The 16,352-nt window shown below is 57.8% G+C and overlaps 1 protein-coding gene across 1 annotated transcript; it reads right to left on the reverse strand.

Moving 5' to 3' along the window:
• Nucleotides 1-641: 641 nt before the first annotated feature.
• On the reverse strand, nucleotides 642-12,095 carry SARM1 (sterile alpha and TIR motif containing 1). Its single transcript, XM_032217037.1, has 9 exons — nucleotides 11,466-12,095; nucleotides 7,039-7,657; nucleotides 6,331-6,543; nucleotides 5,336-5,427; nucleotides 4,923-5,158; nucleotides 3,182-3,281; nucleotides 1,855-2,044; nucleotides 1,503-1,624; nucleotides 642-1,058 (listed from the first exon to the last, which is right to left on the reverse strand). The coding sequence occupies exons 1-9, from the start codon at nucleotides 11,882-11,884 to the stop codon at nucleotides 929-931; spliced, it is 2,121 nt and encodes a 706-aa protein (XP_032072928.1). The 5' UTR covers nucleotides 11,885-12,095; the 3' UTR covers nucleotides 642-928.
• Between the last annotated feature and the right edge of the window lie 4,257 nt (nucleotides 12,096-16,352).

The following is a 16,352-nucleotide window of genomic DNA, read 5'->3' on the forward strand; positions in this document are numbered from 1 at the left end:
ACTGCGCCACCTTGGCTCTTGGCTCACAGGGGGCTGCTGGGGGAGGGAGGGAGGGAGGGAGGGGCGAGGCCTTCCTCCTTCCATCTGCAGGCCCACCAACCGCCCACCAGCCACAGCCTCCATTTCAGGGGCCCCATGTGCCCCCCCTCCAGGGTCTGGTTAGGCCAAGAGGGACAGCATCAGCCGTCCCCCTGGCTGGGCCCCACTGGGCTGCTTCCAGTGGAAGGGACCCCTCCCCAGAACAGGACTCAACCCGTGGGAGGCTCCAGGTGGGCATGTCTGACCTCTTGGGGGGGCTGGGGCAGGAAAAGGCTGCTGGGGGGGGGTCCTGAGCAGTGGGGAGCCCTTGCAAAGGGGGGCAAGGCAGCACTGTGGGGGGGCAATCTGGCAGGAGGGGGCTGATTCCAAAGATGCTTTTTCCAAAAGGCAACTGGGCTTCCTTGCGTTTTTTCCCTTTAAAAACTCCAAGAGGCTGAGGGGAAGAGTGAAAAAAGGAGGGAGGGAGGAAGAGAGGAGGGAGGGAGGCAGATGGATAGGTGAAGGAGGGAGGAAGAAGGAAGTGAAGAACTGAAGAAGCTTCTTGGATGAGAAGCGAAACATTTTCAAGGCAAAAATCAAGGAAGTCCAGTTGCCTTTTTTTTGGGGGGGGGGAAGCACCTTTGGGACAAGCGTGACCTGGAGGAGGGAGCATCCCCATAGAGGGAGGGGCCCAAAAGCTTCACAAGGCCCCCAGATCCACCAGTCCTCCTGCCCCAGAGCCCCCTGGGGAGGTCCAGCGTGGAGGGTCCCCAGAGTCCCCAGGGCCCCCCGGAGGAAGCAGAATCGCCTTCTGGCCCCCAAAGGATCGCTTGGAAGCCCAGTTGGGGGGGGGGCAGAGGAAGGCAGGCCAGGCAGCCCCCCCACTTGTCCGTCCGTCCGTCCGTCCATCCTAGCTCTGCTCCAGGGCCCCCCCGCAGTCCAGGCTGTTGTTGGAGCCCCCCGAGGAGTCCTGGGAGGAGGGTCTCTGCAGGAACCGGATCAGCTTCTCAATGGTGGCCTCCTGGTACTCGTGGGACCACCTGCGGGGGGGGGGGAGGGGGGGGAGACTCGGTTCGTTCAGTGGCCGTTCAAAGTCACAACGGCTCTGGGAAACCTGAGTTACGACCATTTCTCACACTTACGGCCGTTGCAGCCTCCCCATGGTCTCCCAATCAAAATCCGGCCCTTTGGTAACTGACTCACTTGTATGACGGTCGCAGCGTCCCAGGGTTGCGTGATCCCCTTTTGCGACCTTCTGGCAGGCAAACTCAACGGGGAAGCCGGATTCACTTAACGACCGTGTGACTAACTTAAAACTGGCGGTGATTCCCTTAACAACCGTGGCAGAAACTCCCTTAATGACCCTCTCACTTAGCAACAGAAACCTTGGCCTCAATTGTGGTCATAAGTCGAGGACTGCCTGCTCTCCATCGCTCCGGTGCCAGGTCTGCCCCCCTTCCCCCCCCCCTCGGCCCCCCACTCACTTGATGCCGTTGAATTTCAGGATGGCCCTCATGTCCTCTGGAAGGGCCTCCGGGTCCGGCCAGTCGAAGTGGTCGGTGACTGGGATGACGTTTTTCCTGCAGGTCAGGGCGGTGGCTATTTCCTGCAAGGACAGCGTCCTCAAGCACCTCCTGGACACCCCCCCCGAGCCCCCTCCTGCCCCTCCCTTCTAGACCCCCCAGCCCCCGCTTGCCCCCCCCCTCCTGGCCCCCATGAAGGGCATTGGGAAGGGCCCCAGTGCCTCCTCCCCCCCAAAAAACCTGACCTGCATCCGGACAGCCGTCTTTGGGGCTCCTTGCCCCTCCCTCCCTCCCTCCCTCCCCTCCCCCTCACCTTGTGCACCCAGTCTTTGCAGGCGTGGTCCCCCATGCAGCGGTCGAGGGCCTGGGCGGAGAGGACCAGCACGAAATTCCGGGCACTCATCACACTCTGGGTCAGCTTGTCCTCAAACTTCCCAGCCTCCAGTTTCTCCACGTCTAGGAAGACGCTGAATCCGTGCAGCTGGAGGTGGACCTTCAGGAGGCTGCCGGGGGGGGGGGGGGGGGACAGCCGGGGGGGGGGAGGCGTTTTAGGGAGACCCTCTGCTCTGCTTTTCCCCTGGGCAATTTCTGGTGCTCTCTCAGCTGGGAGGTTTTCTTGCAGAGGTCTCACAGAATCAGAGAGTTGGAGGGGACTTTGGAGGTCCTCTAGTCCAGTGTTTCTCAACCTTGGCCACTTGAAGATGTCTGGACTTCAACTCCCAGAATTCCCCAGCCAGCGAATGCTGGCTGGGGAATTCTGGGAGTTGAAGTCCAGACATCTTCAAGTGGCCAAGGTTGAGAAACACTGCTCTAGTCCAACCCCTTGCTCAAGCAGGAGACTCTCTGCCATTCCAGACAAGGGTTGGCCAATCTCTTCTTAAAAGCACCCGCAACTTCTAGAGGGCAGCTGTTCCCCTGGTTAATTGCCCCCACCCCTGCCAGGAAATTCCTCCTTAGTTCCAGGTGGCTTCTCCCCTTGATTAGTTTCCATCCATTGCTTCTTCTGCTGCCTTCAGGGGCTTTGGGGAACAGGCTGGCCCCTCCCCTCTTGTGGCAGACCCTCAAATATTGGAAGGCTGCTGCCACGTTCCCCCCCCCCAGTCCTCCTTTTCTCTATCGACCTTCGATTCCTGTCATAGGGTTTATCTTCTCTGCACTCTTTCCAGAGTGGTGACCAAAACAGGATGCAGGATTCCAGATGTAGCCCTGAGAACGTCACCTGGTTTGTTAACGAAGCGTCCTTAAGAAAGCCACCAAGCTCAGAGAGCCCCAAGGAGCCCCCATTTCAACCCTCAGCTCGAAAGGTTCTCCTTCATGAGGTCCAGCCCCACCTTCTATAGGGGCTTCCACAAAGACAGTGGATTGGAAACAAGCCCACAGAGGGCCAGAGGCCTGCAAGGAATTGTGTCTTCCCTTCAAGGGGGGGGGGGCGTGCTCTGTGTTTCTTTTGAGGAGGGGGGAGCCTTCCAGGAAGGAAAAAAGGGAGCCAGGATCCCACCTGAACACCCATGCCTGTTGCTTGGAATCTCCAGCTCCTCTCTGGGGCGTCTCGCCCCCCTCCCCAGACCATTCAGACTGGCGGTTGACCTCCCTTTCAGAACGATCTAGGGCCGCACCCCAGGCAGCCCCTTCCCCAATACCTGGCCAGCTGAGATCCGGTACGTCGCCGGTAGCTGATGAAGACATCCGTTCCCTCCAAGGCAGACCGGCTGTTACAGGGCAGAGGGGAGTGAAGCATCTCTGGAGCGAAGGAGGGAAGCGGCAGGAACAGCTGGATTGGGCCCTTCCGCCCTCCACCCCCCCACACACCAGCTTCATCTCCCCCAAAGGCCCACGAGGGAGATCTCTGGGGATTCTCCACCATCCAGGTCCCCGTTGTCCCAGAGGTGTTTTTCTAACAGGCAACTGGACTCTCTGTTTGAAAGTCGTTTGAAGACGTTTCCCTTCTCATCCCAGAAGCTCTCGGGGTTCCAAGTAACAGATGCACCGCAAGCAGGTCGATTCCTCCAAGGACCCCTTTATCGGATATATCGTATGGTGAAAACCGACTCTTAAGGTTCTTGGGGTTTTCACCTAATTAAAAGTTTGTCACTTCCTCAAAACAATCGGTCACGTGGTCCAATCACAGCACTGCCTGGTTGCCTGGTGACATCGCTCCACTTCCTCTGGCCAGGTGCGAGAACGTCCTTGGTTCCCAAGAGAAAGTGTGTTGCTTTGGCTACAAAATGCCAGCTGTCTAAATGCCCCCCATCCCTCAGCGCCGGTGTGGCAACACGGAAGCCTCCAAGATGGCTCCGGCCAGCTCGACTTCAGAAGCTTCTTCAGCTCCGTTGAAGAGGGAAGTCGCACCCTAGGACAGCAGGGTCTCATCCGGGCCCAGTTTTAGTTCCCAACTTGCTGGCTGAGAAATGTTGATGTGATGGGTGGGGTTGCCAACCAGAGGAGCCAATAAAGGGGGTGGGACGCTTTGCAGTGTTGCTGCTGCTGACAAGGGATCTGAGTGGAGCTCCTCCCTCTTGGGGGATGCTGGGGGGCCCACAGGTGCTTGGGGTGGCTCCCCCAGGGTAGAGAGGGCGATATTGTGGCTGGTCGAAGGCCTTGTCCTTCAGCACGTCTTGCAAGGACAACCTTTTTCTCAGAGCGTCTGGTGGGGTCCCTCTTCAGCATCTCCCCCTCGGCAGTGTCCTTCGGGAGACCCCTCCCCTTGGCGTCCCCTGTCTTCAGGATGACTCTGCATCTCCCTTTAGAGCAGGGCTGCCCAAAGACTTGTGGACTTCAACTCCCAGAATTCCCCAGCCAGCATGGGGAATTCTGGGAGTTGAAGTCCACAAGTCTTAAAAGTTCCCAAGTTTGGGCAGCCCTGCTTTATAGAAGCTTCTGGGAGGAGAAGCGGACGGTCTTCGGAGAGAAACCAGAAAGTCCAGTTGCCTCTTGGGGAAAAAAAGCCCCTTTGGGGAAGAAATCTCCAGCTGGACCTTGAGAGACCAGCTGCCCCTGGGAACGGAGTCCAGCCTCTGGTAAGGAGGAATGCAGGGGAGGGGGAGTCCTCCTGCAGGGAACAGGCTGGGTTCAAAGACACCCCCCTCCCAGGCTCCTCCCTCCCTCCCTCCCTCCCTCCTCCAGCACATGAGGCTCAGGGAAGAGGCCGGTGGGCTTCAGAGCCAGCAAGACCTGCAAATCCGGGGAGCCTAGTGGTCACAGCTGCTGCTCTGCTTCGCTTGCCACCCCCCCCAGCACTCGCCCTTTGGAGTCATCCATGTCTTGGGAGAGCCCCTCCCCACACACACGCAGAGAGAGACCCTGGGCCAGGGGCCTCTGTCTGGACGGCTATTCCAGGCCCTGGGTAACCGGAGCTGAGGGTCTCTCTCCCTCCCCGCTTACCCCGGGCGGCAGAGAGGATTCGGACGCGGTGGAAGCTGAGGCCGATGCGGCAGTCGTCCTGCAGCTGCTGCTCCGTGACGCGGTGGAGGAAGTTCCGGTCGATGCCGCAGGTGACCAGGTTGTAGGTGTACTGGCGGAATTTGGGGTCAACGCCGGCCAGCCAGTCAGCCAGATTGCTGCGGTCGCAGGTGGAGTAATTGGCATAGGTCTTCAGCTCCGTCAGCTCCCGAAAGAACCTGGGGAGGAAGGGGGGTGCTTGGCTGGTGGGAAGGGGCAGCTTGGCCCGGTCTGGGCCCCAGGCGAGAAACCAGGAGACCGGGAGTTCTAGTCCCGCCTTAGGCATGGAAGGTGGCCGGGTGACTTTGGGCCAATCAGCAGGAGCCCGAGCGCTCTAGTCCCGCCTTCCTACCTACCGCTTGCGGGTGATGCCGGAGGTCATGGCCAGGTCGGTCAGCAGGTCTTCCTCGGACAGCCTGAGGAGCAGGTCTCCGTCCACCTGGTGCTCCTGCAGAGGCAGAAGGTCCCAGGGGAATCTCAGCCTTTGGCCTGGACTGTCCGGTGCCAAGTCTTTCTCCCCCCCTCCCTTTCTTTAGGGTCCATTGGATTTATATGCCTCCCTTTCCCCCCACTCCCTCCCTCCTTCTAAACTGGACTTCCTTCTTTGAAGTTGTTTTGCTTCTCATCCCAGAAGCTTCTTCAGCTCTGACTGGATGGGGGTGGGAGGGATGGAAAGCAGGAAGCCCAGTGGCCTCCTGAAAAAAGCCCCCTTGGGACACCCATGAAGACCTGGATGACTGAGAATCTTTAATAGGCTCTTTCCTTCCATTTTCCTCCCTTCCATTATTTCTTTATTCAATTTCTATGTCACCCCTCTCCATCCCTCCTCCTATCACCTGCCTCCTTCTGTTCTCCCTCTTCTTTCCTTTCTTCATTACTTCTGCATTCAATTCCTATTTCCTATCTTCAACGGAGCTGAATTAATTCCTATTTAGCCGCCCAGAGTCCCTAGGGAGTGGGCGGCATACAAATTTTATTAAAGTTACAAAAAGTTCCCTTCCTTTCTCTCTCTTCCTCTTTTCTCTCTTCCTCCCTCCCCTCCATGCGGCTTCTGTTTATATGGCAACCCCTCTAATTAGTCCAGGTGGCAAAGAAACAGGTACGGCCAGAAAGCCACCAAGCTCAGGGAAGAACCCGAGATGAGAAAGCCTCTCATGTCTCCCCCAGCATCCTTCGCCCCCCCTCCCCCCATTCCCCTTGCTACAGGGCCACGACATGAGCCAGAGCAGGGAGCCCCCTCCTGAGTGGCTGGCCATAGACCAGCCCTCCACCCTGTGCCCATGGCTATTGGGGAGGGCTCCCCCACCACACCCTACCAGCGTTGGGGGTCTGCCCCCTCCGGAACTTGTACCAGGAAGCGTGGGCAGTACTTGAGAAAGCCGATCTGCTGGAGCCACTTCTGCACCTCGGGGGTCTTCCAGTTGGGCACCGTGGGCAGGAGACGCCGGGGCACTTCCTCACCCATGGTGCACAGCGCCCGCTTGGCCAGCATGGAGGTGGTGCCGTTGGCCGAGTAGCAGACGATCCTTTTCAGGCTCTGGATGGCCCCGATCTCTGCAAAGATCTGGCAACAGGAAGGCCACCGTCAGCTCTCACAAGGCAGCCTGTGCCAGCTGCCCCAACCAGCACCCACCCTGGTGGGCTGGATCTCCGTGCTGGGGGCCATGGCTGTTCCATCGCAAGGAAGATGGGTACCATGGCAGTGGAAGGGCGCTACGTTGGGGACGACAAGACCCGGCTGAGTCAGACTGGGGCTCCCACAGCTGGGCTCACCCCAGGATCTCCAAGCCGGAAACTTTGGGGCAGGCTCCTCAAAGGCATCGGAAGGATTGGTCCTCCCCGGCCCCCAAGTTTTAGAGCTGGTGGTGGGGAGGGGGCCAAAGAGGGGATCCGTTCTACTGGCACCGCAAGGGCTCCTGTGCCCCAGAGGCCTGGATGTCCCTTGCAGAACTGGGTCTTTCAACCCAATCCCAGCACTGGGTGTGGGAGGGGGGCAGTGGCTTCTCCTGCCCCAAGCCCTGGAGGGAAGCATGAGGCCCACCAGCCCCACCCTGCTGACCTCGGTCTTCTTCTGCTGGCCTTTAATGGCGGCCTCCACGCAGAGGTAGAAGGCGGCGATGCACTGGGCCTCCAGGCGGGAGCTGTCCAGCAGGGGCACCAGGTACTGCAAGTCGTCTGCCGTCCGGCCCTGGCTGTTCTCGCTGCTGCCCAGCCAGCTGTGGGTGAAGCGTCCCGGGTCGAGGGTGGCGATGAAGGGCTCCACCAGAGCCAGCGTGCCCGAGTTCTCCACCTCCTTCTCGATCTCCTTGTTGGTGGCCAGCACGGCAATGGCCAGGCAGGCCTGGAACTGGACCAGGTCGTCCTCCTTGGAGAAGGCCAGCGGGAAGAGCCACTCCGAGGCCTTCTTCTCCACCATCCGCCGCTGGTTGGCCTGCCCGCCGTACATGGCACAGTTGGCCAAGGCGGCGGCGCAGTGCCGAAGCACCACGGGGTCATTCCAGCGGCACCAGAAGAGGATGGCGTCCAGGCCTCCGTTGGCAATCAGCTGGAAGCAGGTCTCCTCCGAGTGCTTGAACATGTGCTCCAGGATGCCCGAGGTGCTCCTGGCCAGGGGGAGGCTCTCCCGCTCCTTGGCCAGGTTCAGCACCACCCCCAGGCCGATCCGAGCCACCCGGTTCCTGCCAGGCAACCAGAGGGCGGGTCAGCCGCGGCATCAAAGCTGGGGCCCCAGGAAGCCATGGAAGGGGACAGGGAAGAGGGGCACCAGCCTGGAGCTCATGCAGCCGAGAGGGGTCCCCATCCGCCCCCCTGCAGGCCTTTGGCTCCACTTTCAAAAGTTTTGAGACCATACAAGGCAGCCGCATTCTCTCTGCCCCACTGCCCGGGGGGGAGGAAAGGGTTTCCCAGATGTTGAGACTCTGGAGAAAGGGCAGAGAAGAGCAACCAAGAGGATTTTAGGAGACTGGAGGCCGAAACATAGGAAGAACGGTTGCAGGAACCGGGCCTGGCTAGTCGAGGGAAGGACCAGGGGAGACAGGAGAGCATCTTCCAATATTTGAGGGGCTGCCCCACAGAGGAGGAAGAGGGTCAAGCTCTTCTCCAAAGCCCCTGAAGACAGGCCAAGAAACAGTGGATGGAAACTAATCAAAGAGCGAAGCAACCTGGAACTAAGGAGAGATTTCCTGATAGGACAATCGGGGGAACGGCTGCCTCCAGAAGTTGCAAATGCTCCTGCCATTTGCCCTGGCTGGTACAGGGCTCCCTGCCTGCGCAGGAGGCTGTACTGGAAGGCCTCCAAGGTCTCCACCTTTGCAGATCCAGCCGAGACACAGGGGGATAACTTGGCAGACCATCTCTGGGCTGAGTTCCAGGATGTTGCCTCAGGGGATGTGGACAAGGCCATGAGAGCTGTGAGTGCCTCCACCTGCATACTGGACCCGTGTCCCTCCTGGCTGGTTGCCAACAGCAGTGAGGTGACACGAGGCTGGATCCAGGCGGTCATTACTGCCTCCCTCCGGGAGGGGCACTTCCCCGCCGCACTTAAAGCGGCGGTGGTGAGACCCCTCCTGAAGAAACCATCCTTGGATCCAGCCGTTCTTAACAATTACCGTCCAGTCTCCAACCTCCCCTTTGTTGGGAAGGTTGTTGAGAAGGTGGTGGCCTTCCAGCTTCAACGGTCCTTGGAGGAAGCTAGCTACCTTGACCCCTTCCAGTCCGGCTTCAGACCTGGTTACAGCACAGAAACCGCTTTGGTCGCATTGACCGATGATCTCTGGAGAGCCAGGGATGGAGGCCATGCGTCCATCCTGGTTCTCCTTGACCTCTCAGCAGCTTTCGATACCATCGACCATGGTATCCTTCTGCGACGACTGCGGGAGGTGGGAGTGGGAGGCACTGTTTTGCAGTGGTTCTCCTCCTACCTCTCGGACGGGTCGCAGTCGGTGTTGGTGGGGGGGCAGAGATCGTCCCCGAGGCCCCTAACTTATGGGGTGCCGCAGGGTTCGGTCCTGTCTCCCCTACTATTCAACATCTACATGAAACCGCTGGGTGAGATCATTCGGCGGCACAGGATAAAATACCACCAGTATGCGGACGATACCCAGCTGTATCTGTCCGCCCCGTGCCAACTCAATGAAGCGGTGGACGTGATGAACCGGGGTCTTGAGGCCGTTAAGGACTGGATGAGAGCTAACAAACTGGTACTCAACCCAGACAAGACCGAGTGGCTGTTGTGTTTCCCTCCCAACAATTTGGCCAATGTTCCATCACTCAGGCTGGGGGGTCAAATTTTACACCCCTCAGACAGGGTTCGCAACTTGGGAGTCCTCCTGGACCCACAGCTGACTTTCGACCATCATTTGTCAGCTGTGACCAGAGGGGGCATTTGCCCAGGTTCGCCTGGTGCGCCAGTTACGACCCTACCTGAATCGGGAGGCTCTCACAACAGTCACTCGAGCCCTTGTGACCTCCAGGCTGGAATACTGCAATGTGCTCTACATGGGGCTGCCCTTGAAGAGCATCTGGCGACTGCAGCTAGTCCAGAATGCGGCCGCGCGAGTGATTGTGGGCGCACCGCGGTTCGCCCACATAACACCTATCCTCCGCAAGCTGCGCTGGCTACCTGTTAATCTCCGGGTGCGCTTCAAGGTGCTACTTACCACCTATAAAGCCCTCCATGGTAGTGGATCTGAGTACTTGAGAGACCGCCTTCTGCCAATTACCTCCCTTCGACCGATTAGATCGCACAGATTGGGCCTCCTCCGAGTTCCATCCGCCAGTCAATGCCGACTGGCGACTACACGGAGGAGAGCCTTTTCTGTTGCAGCTCCAACCCTGTGGAACGATCTTCCCGTGGAGATTTGCACCCTCACCACCGTCCAGACCTTCCGCACAGCCCTTAGGATCTGGCTATCCCGTCAGGCCTGGGGATAAGATCCTAATCTGCCCCGCCCGAATGCTGAATGAATGTTGTGTTTTACTGTTTTATTTTATTTTATTCACAAATTTTATGTTTTGTCTTGCACTCCCTCCCACGAGTTGTAAGCCGCCCTGAGTCCCCTCAGGGAAAAGGGCGGCCTATAAATGCCAAATAAAACTCTAAAAAAAAAAAACCTTCCAAGTCTATTATCCTGGTCTTCTCTTTCCCCAGCTAAGCTATGGGCCAGATGGGCCAAGGGTGGGGCTGCCCAGTGGGGGTTCTTATTCGGTCCCTCCCTTCCTTGAGCTTTGCAACAGCTGTCTTCTCCAAGTCAGCAGCATAACAGCCCAGTAGGCCGGCATTTCTCTTCACCTTCAGCAACTTGAAGATGTCTGGACTTCACCTCCCAGAATTCCCCAGGCAACTTGATGGTTGGGGATTCTGGGAGGTGAAGTCCACACATCTTCAAGCTGTTAAGGGAAAGGCTGGCCTGCTGGGTGGTTGAGTCGTTTGTGGCAACATGAGGATTCTCAGCTGATGACATATTTAACTCTGACCCCCCTCTCTGCCTGCTCTTCTCCTGCATCTCCTTCCCAAGCAGCCACCGGCAGTTTGCAATCAATGCTCGCACACCATGAGTTCCCGAATCTGTGCCCCCAGTTTGGGCAGCTGCCCAGATGTGAGGCCTGCAACCCTCAGAATCCCCTCCTCGCATGGAATCAGAGTGTGGGGAAATTACTCTGGCTCTCCCCTTCTTATCATGACATCCCCACTCCCAGGCCCATCCTCCTTTTGCCCAGCGGGGTCACCTGAAGGGTCCCCCTGCCCCCACTGTAGAAGGCTGGGAGGATGCCAGAAACAAGGAGGAGCCCAGCTGTCTCTCCGAATGAGTCACAGCTCTGCCCCCTCTTTTTATTCGGCCCCCTGAGAGGCGTGAGGGGATCTTAGGCTGGCTGGACATAAGAAATAACAGAATAACAGAGTTGCAGGGGATTCCAGTCCAACCGCCTGTTCAAGCAGGAGACTCTGGTCCAGACCATCCTGGCAAAATAGTTCCCCAGTCTCTTCTTCAAAACCTCCAGTGATGGAGCAGCTACTTCTGGTAGCAAGCTGTTCCATTGGACAATTGGCAGGAAATTCCGTACTGGCTTCCAGCTTTCTTCTCTCCTTGGTTAGTTTCCATCCTTTGCTTCTTGTCCTGCCTTCTGGTGCTTTGGAGAACAGACAGAGCCCCCCCCCCCCGTCCCCCCCCCCTCCGGTCCCCCTTCAATCGCCCAATCGTCTTAGTTACACTTCTGGGCGCTTGCGCAGAGAGAAGCAAATCTCCCCTTCTGGGAAGAAACGCCCCTTCCTCCATCTGCTCCGGGAAAGAGGCAGAAGGCAGCCCTTACAAAGAGGGGCCCGGCAGGACCTCTCCCCCTAGCTGCCATCCAGCTGAAGGGCCCCGGGGGGAGCGTGAGCCTCGGCGGGTGTGCGTGCGTGCGTGCGTGCGCTGGGCTCCTCTTCAGGGTCCCTCCAGGCGTTCCCCCTCCATCCCCCTCCCCCCCCGAGGGCTCGCGGGCGCTCACCTGTTCTCGGCCACCAGGACCTGCTCCAGCAGTTGCGCCGCGCGATTCCGGCTCTCGGGCTCTGCGCCGCGCAGCAGGTCGAGCAGGAGGTCGAGGCCGCCCTCCAGGCGCAGCGCGTCGCAGAGCCCCTTGGCCACCTGGCGCCCCACGGCCGGCAGCCCCCAGGCCTCCTCCACCAGCGCCAGCACGGCGCCCAGCCGCGCCTGCAGGTCCCCCGCTCCCGCCGCCTGCTTGGCCGCCGAGACGGCCTGGTGCAGCTCGGGCAGGCTCCGCTCCAGGGCCGCCTGGATGGCCGCGCCCTGCCCGGGCGGGAGGTCGTCGCCGTCCAGCCCCTCCGCCCACCAGCCCGCCGCGGCCCCCGGCTCGGGCATGGCCAGGCGGCACAGCTGGTAGGCCGACAGCAGCAGGCTCAGCACCATGGGCAGCGGGGGCTTCGCGCCAGCGGGGGCTCCGGGCCGGGAGGGCTGCGGCAGGGATGCCGGGAGCGCAGCCGGGCTTCGGCCGCCGGGCTCTGCCTGCCTTCGGCTGCGGCTGCGGAGGATGCTCGGCGGGTCCGCGATGCCATCCCGCCGCCGCCGCCTTGCAGCCCGCCCATGACGTCAACCACCGCCCTTCCCCGCGCGCGCTCGCTGGCGAGAGCGCGCCGCAGTCCCGCCCCGGTCGTTAGCCGCGGAGCCTCGGCTGGGAAGGAGCTTCCCTCCCCGTCCCCTTCGCTCCGCAGACCCTCCGGCGGCTGATGGGGCAAGGAGGCCGGACGCCCCCATCCCTCCTCCGTCCCCTCGCCCTTCCCCAGCGGAGCCCAGCGCGGAGGAGCATCTGGATTTGGTTCGTTTTATTCGCCCGTTCATTTTTTATATTGATTTATCCCGAGGCGACTCTGAATGGCTTACAATGTCCTGAACAGATTTAACTATTATAAACTATTAAAATTGCAAAAGATTAAGACTGAAGCTGAAAATGGGGGGGGGGTCCTTGGTGCTTCCTGGTTTTCTGGAGGAGGAGGAGGAGGGGGAGGGGGAGGAAGACTGTGAGGACCTTGGTGCTCTCTGAGCTTGGTGGCTTTCTTGCAGGCGTTTCATGACCCAACTAAGTAACATCATCAGTGCTAGAAGGAAGGGGGGTTTGTGGAGAGGAGGAGGAGGAAGAGGAAGGAGGACTGTGGAGTCCTTTGTGCTCTCTGAGTTTGGTGGCTTTCTTGCAGGCGTTTCATGACCCAACTAGGGAACGTCATCAGTGCTAGAAGGGAGGGGGAGGTTGCAGAGAGGAGGAGGAGGAGGAAGTAGAAGAGGGAGAGGGAGGAGGAGGAGGAGGAGGAGGAAAACTGTGAGGACCTTGGTGCTCTCTGAGCTTGGTGGCTTTCTTGCAGGCGTTTCATGACCCAACTAGGTAACATCATCAGTGCTAGAAGGGAGGGGGCTTTGCCTCTCCTAGCGGTGATGATGATGTTCCCTAGCTGGGTCATGAAACGCCTGCAAGGAAACCACCAATCTCAGAGGGCACCCAGGGCCCTTCAGTTCAACCCGGAGCTGCAGAGATTCTCCTGGTTTGGACTTCTAGGTGGCTGAGGACCCCGACTGCAGGGTCCAAAATATTGGCAGCTCAGGGTTGAACTGTGGGGTCCTCGGGGGGGGTGTCTCTTGAGGTACAAGCAGTCCTCGACTTACAACCGTTTGTATAGTGACTGTTTGAAGTGGCGTCACTGAAAAAAGTAACTTGCAGCCGGTTTCCTCCTGGCTGTGGTCATGTGACCAATATCTGGGTGCTTGGCAACTGCTTCGTATTTGTGACGGTCGCATGTCCCAGAGTCACGGGATCCCCTTTCTTGGCCTCACAAACAATTGCAACGATTCCCTTCACGAGAGAGGCACAAAAGATTGCAAAATGGGACAAAGCTCACTTAACGAACGTCTCACTGAGCAACCAAAATTTTGGGCTCAATTGTGGTCGTAAGTCGAGGACTGTCTGTAGGTAGCAGATAAGGGTTAACCGAATTCAAGGAGGGCTGAACTCGGGTCCCTTGGGGGGGGGCAAGAGGGATGGTATGCTCGGCTCTTCTCTTCCCCCGCCTCAGCCTGCTCATCTCCCCTCCCCCTTGGTGGATCAGCAGACGGGGGGGGGGGCTCTCTGTCCTGGTCCTGGGAGCAGCCTCCCTCCCCCTGGAGCTACGGAGGCCCTGGCCCTGACCGAGCCCTGGTGGGTGCTTTCCCCAGGCACTGGGGGCAGCCTGATCACTGACAACCACAGAGCCCTGGCACGTATGGAGGGGGGGGCAGGGGGGGACGGAGGTTTCTCCAGGGGGCTCACACGGGTTCCGCTTTGCTTTCTAAGGGGCTGGGTTGCAGGGTGGGCTCCCATAGCAGAAAAAGGCAAGGGCAGATCACCTCCCTCTGGCCTGCAAGAGGCCCCCAGGGGAGGGGAGGCAGGTGAGACCACCCCAGGACCCCCACACCTGCAGAGGGTCAGCTTGGTCAGTACTAGGGGGGGGAGGCCTCCAAGGAACCTCAAGGCTGTTGGCTCCACTGGGGAATTAGGGCAATGGAGGACAAATGGCTGGTCCACTTACTCCCAGCCCAACCGAGGCAGGAATGTGATTGGTTGACCCAGATTTTTTCTCCTTCTCCAAATGAACCCCCTGCCCAGAGATGGGTTGCTCCCAGTTTGGCCGAACCAGTAGTGGCAATCTGGCCTTGGTCACAGAACCGGCAGTGACCCAGGCTGGCCACCCCCATCCCCCTTGAACCTCTTTTCCAGTCTCCGTTGCTGGCATTTTGTTTATTAGCTTTTAATGGTCTTCACGCATGCGCACAACCATTAACAAAACACACACACAAGCCAACTGGTACCGGTTCGCATAGGAACCCCCCTCCGCCCCCCCTTCGTTATATATTAAACCAATTCAAAGAAGGCCTCCCCCCCCTCCGCCCCCAGACTGGGAAAGGGCCGGACTGTCTGGATGCAAACAAAGAGGGAGAGAAAACAAACACAGGGAGGAGGAGAAGGAGGAGGAGGAGGAGGAGGAGGAAGAGGAAGAAGAAGGAGGAGGAGGAAGAGGAAGAAGAAGAAGGAGGAGGAGGAGGAGGAAGAAGAAGAAGAAGGAGGAAGGAGGAGGAGGAGGAAGAGGAAGAAGAAGAAGAAGGAGGAGGAGGAAGAAGAAGAAGGAGGAGGAGGAGGAGGAAGAGGAAGAAGAAGAAGGAGGAGGAGGAGGAGGAAGAAGAAGAAGAAGGAGGAAGGAGGAGGAGGAGGAAGAGGAAGAAGAAGAAGAAGGAGGAGGAGGAGGAAGAAGAAGGAGGAGGAGGAGGAGGAGGAGGAAGAAGAAGAAGAAGGAGGAAGGAGGAGGAGGAAGAGGAAGAAGAAGGAGGAGGAGGAGGAGGAGGAAGAGGAAGAAGAAGGAGGAGGAGGAGACTGTTGGGAGCCCACAGCCAAGACGGACACCGGGCGTATTAATATTCTGTAGCGCAGGGATGAGTCACTGCGGCCACTTTACAACCGGTGGACGTCAATTCCCAGAATTCCTGAGCCAGCTGGGAGTGTTGGAATGAGTCTGCCAGAATCAGACCTGAATGGAGAGAAGCCAGAATTGCAGTAACAGGTAGTCCCCGACTTACGGCCACGATTGAGCCCAAAATTGCCTTTATACTGAGCAGTTTGCTGACAGAAAACCTGTTCCATAAAAGGCAGAGTTCAAAGGGGATTTTCAGGGACCAAGACTGGAGGGCCCCAAAACATTCTACCTCTGAGGACACCCCCGTTTTCTTTCTCTTGAAAGCCACTGCAGAGACCTTCCGGCACCTGACTCTGATGTTGCTGTAAGATTCTGCCTTTTGAGAATAGAAATAGAATCTGGAAGGGACCTTGGAGGTCTTCTAGTCCAACCCCCTGCTCAGGCAGGAAACCCTATACCATTTCAGACAAACGCCTGTCCAGCCTCTTCTTAAAAACTTCCAGTGTGGGAGCGCCCACAACTTCTGGAGGCAACTTCTGTCCCACTGTTTAACTGTCCTGCTAGGAAGTTTATCCTTAATTTCAGGTTGCTTCTCTCTTTGATTAGTTTCCAACCATTGTTTCTTTATCTTTTACTTTTTATTGCATTATAGTCATGCAAAATTGAATCTAACAAAATATATAGGCTATAAGACGAATGCATAAAAATCAACATATGAATTAAACCTCTGTACTAGTTGCAAACATGCAGACAATAACAACACCATATATTGCCTAAAATTAGCCCTCCTGAGTTAAGGTTGTTTTAAATTGTTCTCCCCAAAACTGGGGTCTTGCTTGGTGTCGAAGCCGATAAGTCACCCGACACAAGGAGTGACACAGAATTATACTTTTATTTTGGTACCAAGATAGAAGGACCCCCGTTTGAAAAGCCAAGATTAGGACCTTACAGCAGTTTTTATAGTCCGGGGATGGTCTCATTCAGCCCTTTGCCCTTCCCCTAATAATGCATGCATAACGGATAATATTATTTGGATTTCAGTCCCCCATAACCCTTATGACATTAAATATCTAAATGTCAGGTCGCCTGTTTTTCAGCCCATGTGACGGGCACCTTGCAAAGTGTGCCAGCCTATGGGAGTTTGGGGGGGTTTTCTTGCAAGTGAGCTATTCTTGTTCCTAACATCCTGGCTAGTGGTTTTAAGGGGCTAACTTCTGTCTCGCTGTTAATGTGCAGCCCCAACTCTTCCTATTGCAGAGCAGAATAAAAGAACAGTTTTTTTTCCCAGGCAGCTCCCCCGCGACCTCCCCTCCTTCCGCAGAGAACAGTAAAAGCAGTTTAAAACTTTCGTCTGAGGCAGCAACCCCTCCCCACTCCCCCACCTCTTCTTCAGTGAGGGAGACAGGAAAGGAGCAAAGCCAAGGCAAAGAAATGAAGACAAGAGA

Source organism: Thamnophis elegans, chromosome 4 (assembly GCF_009769535.1).
Source record: "Thamnophis elegans isolate rThaEle1 chromosome 4, rThaEle1.pri, whole genome shotgun sequence".
NCBI lineage: Eukaryota > Metazoa > Chordata > Lepidosauria > Squamata > Colubridae > Thamnophis > Thamnophis elegans.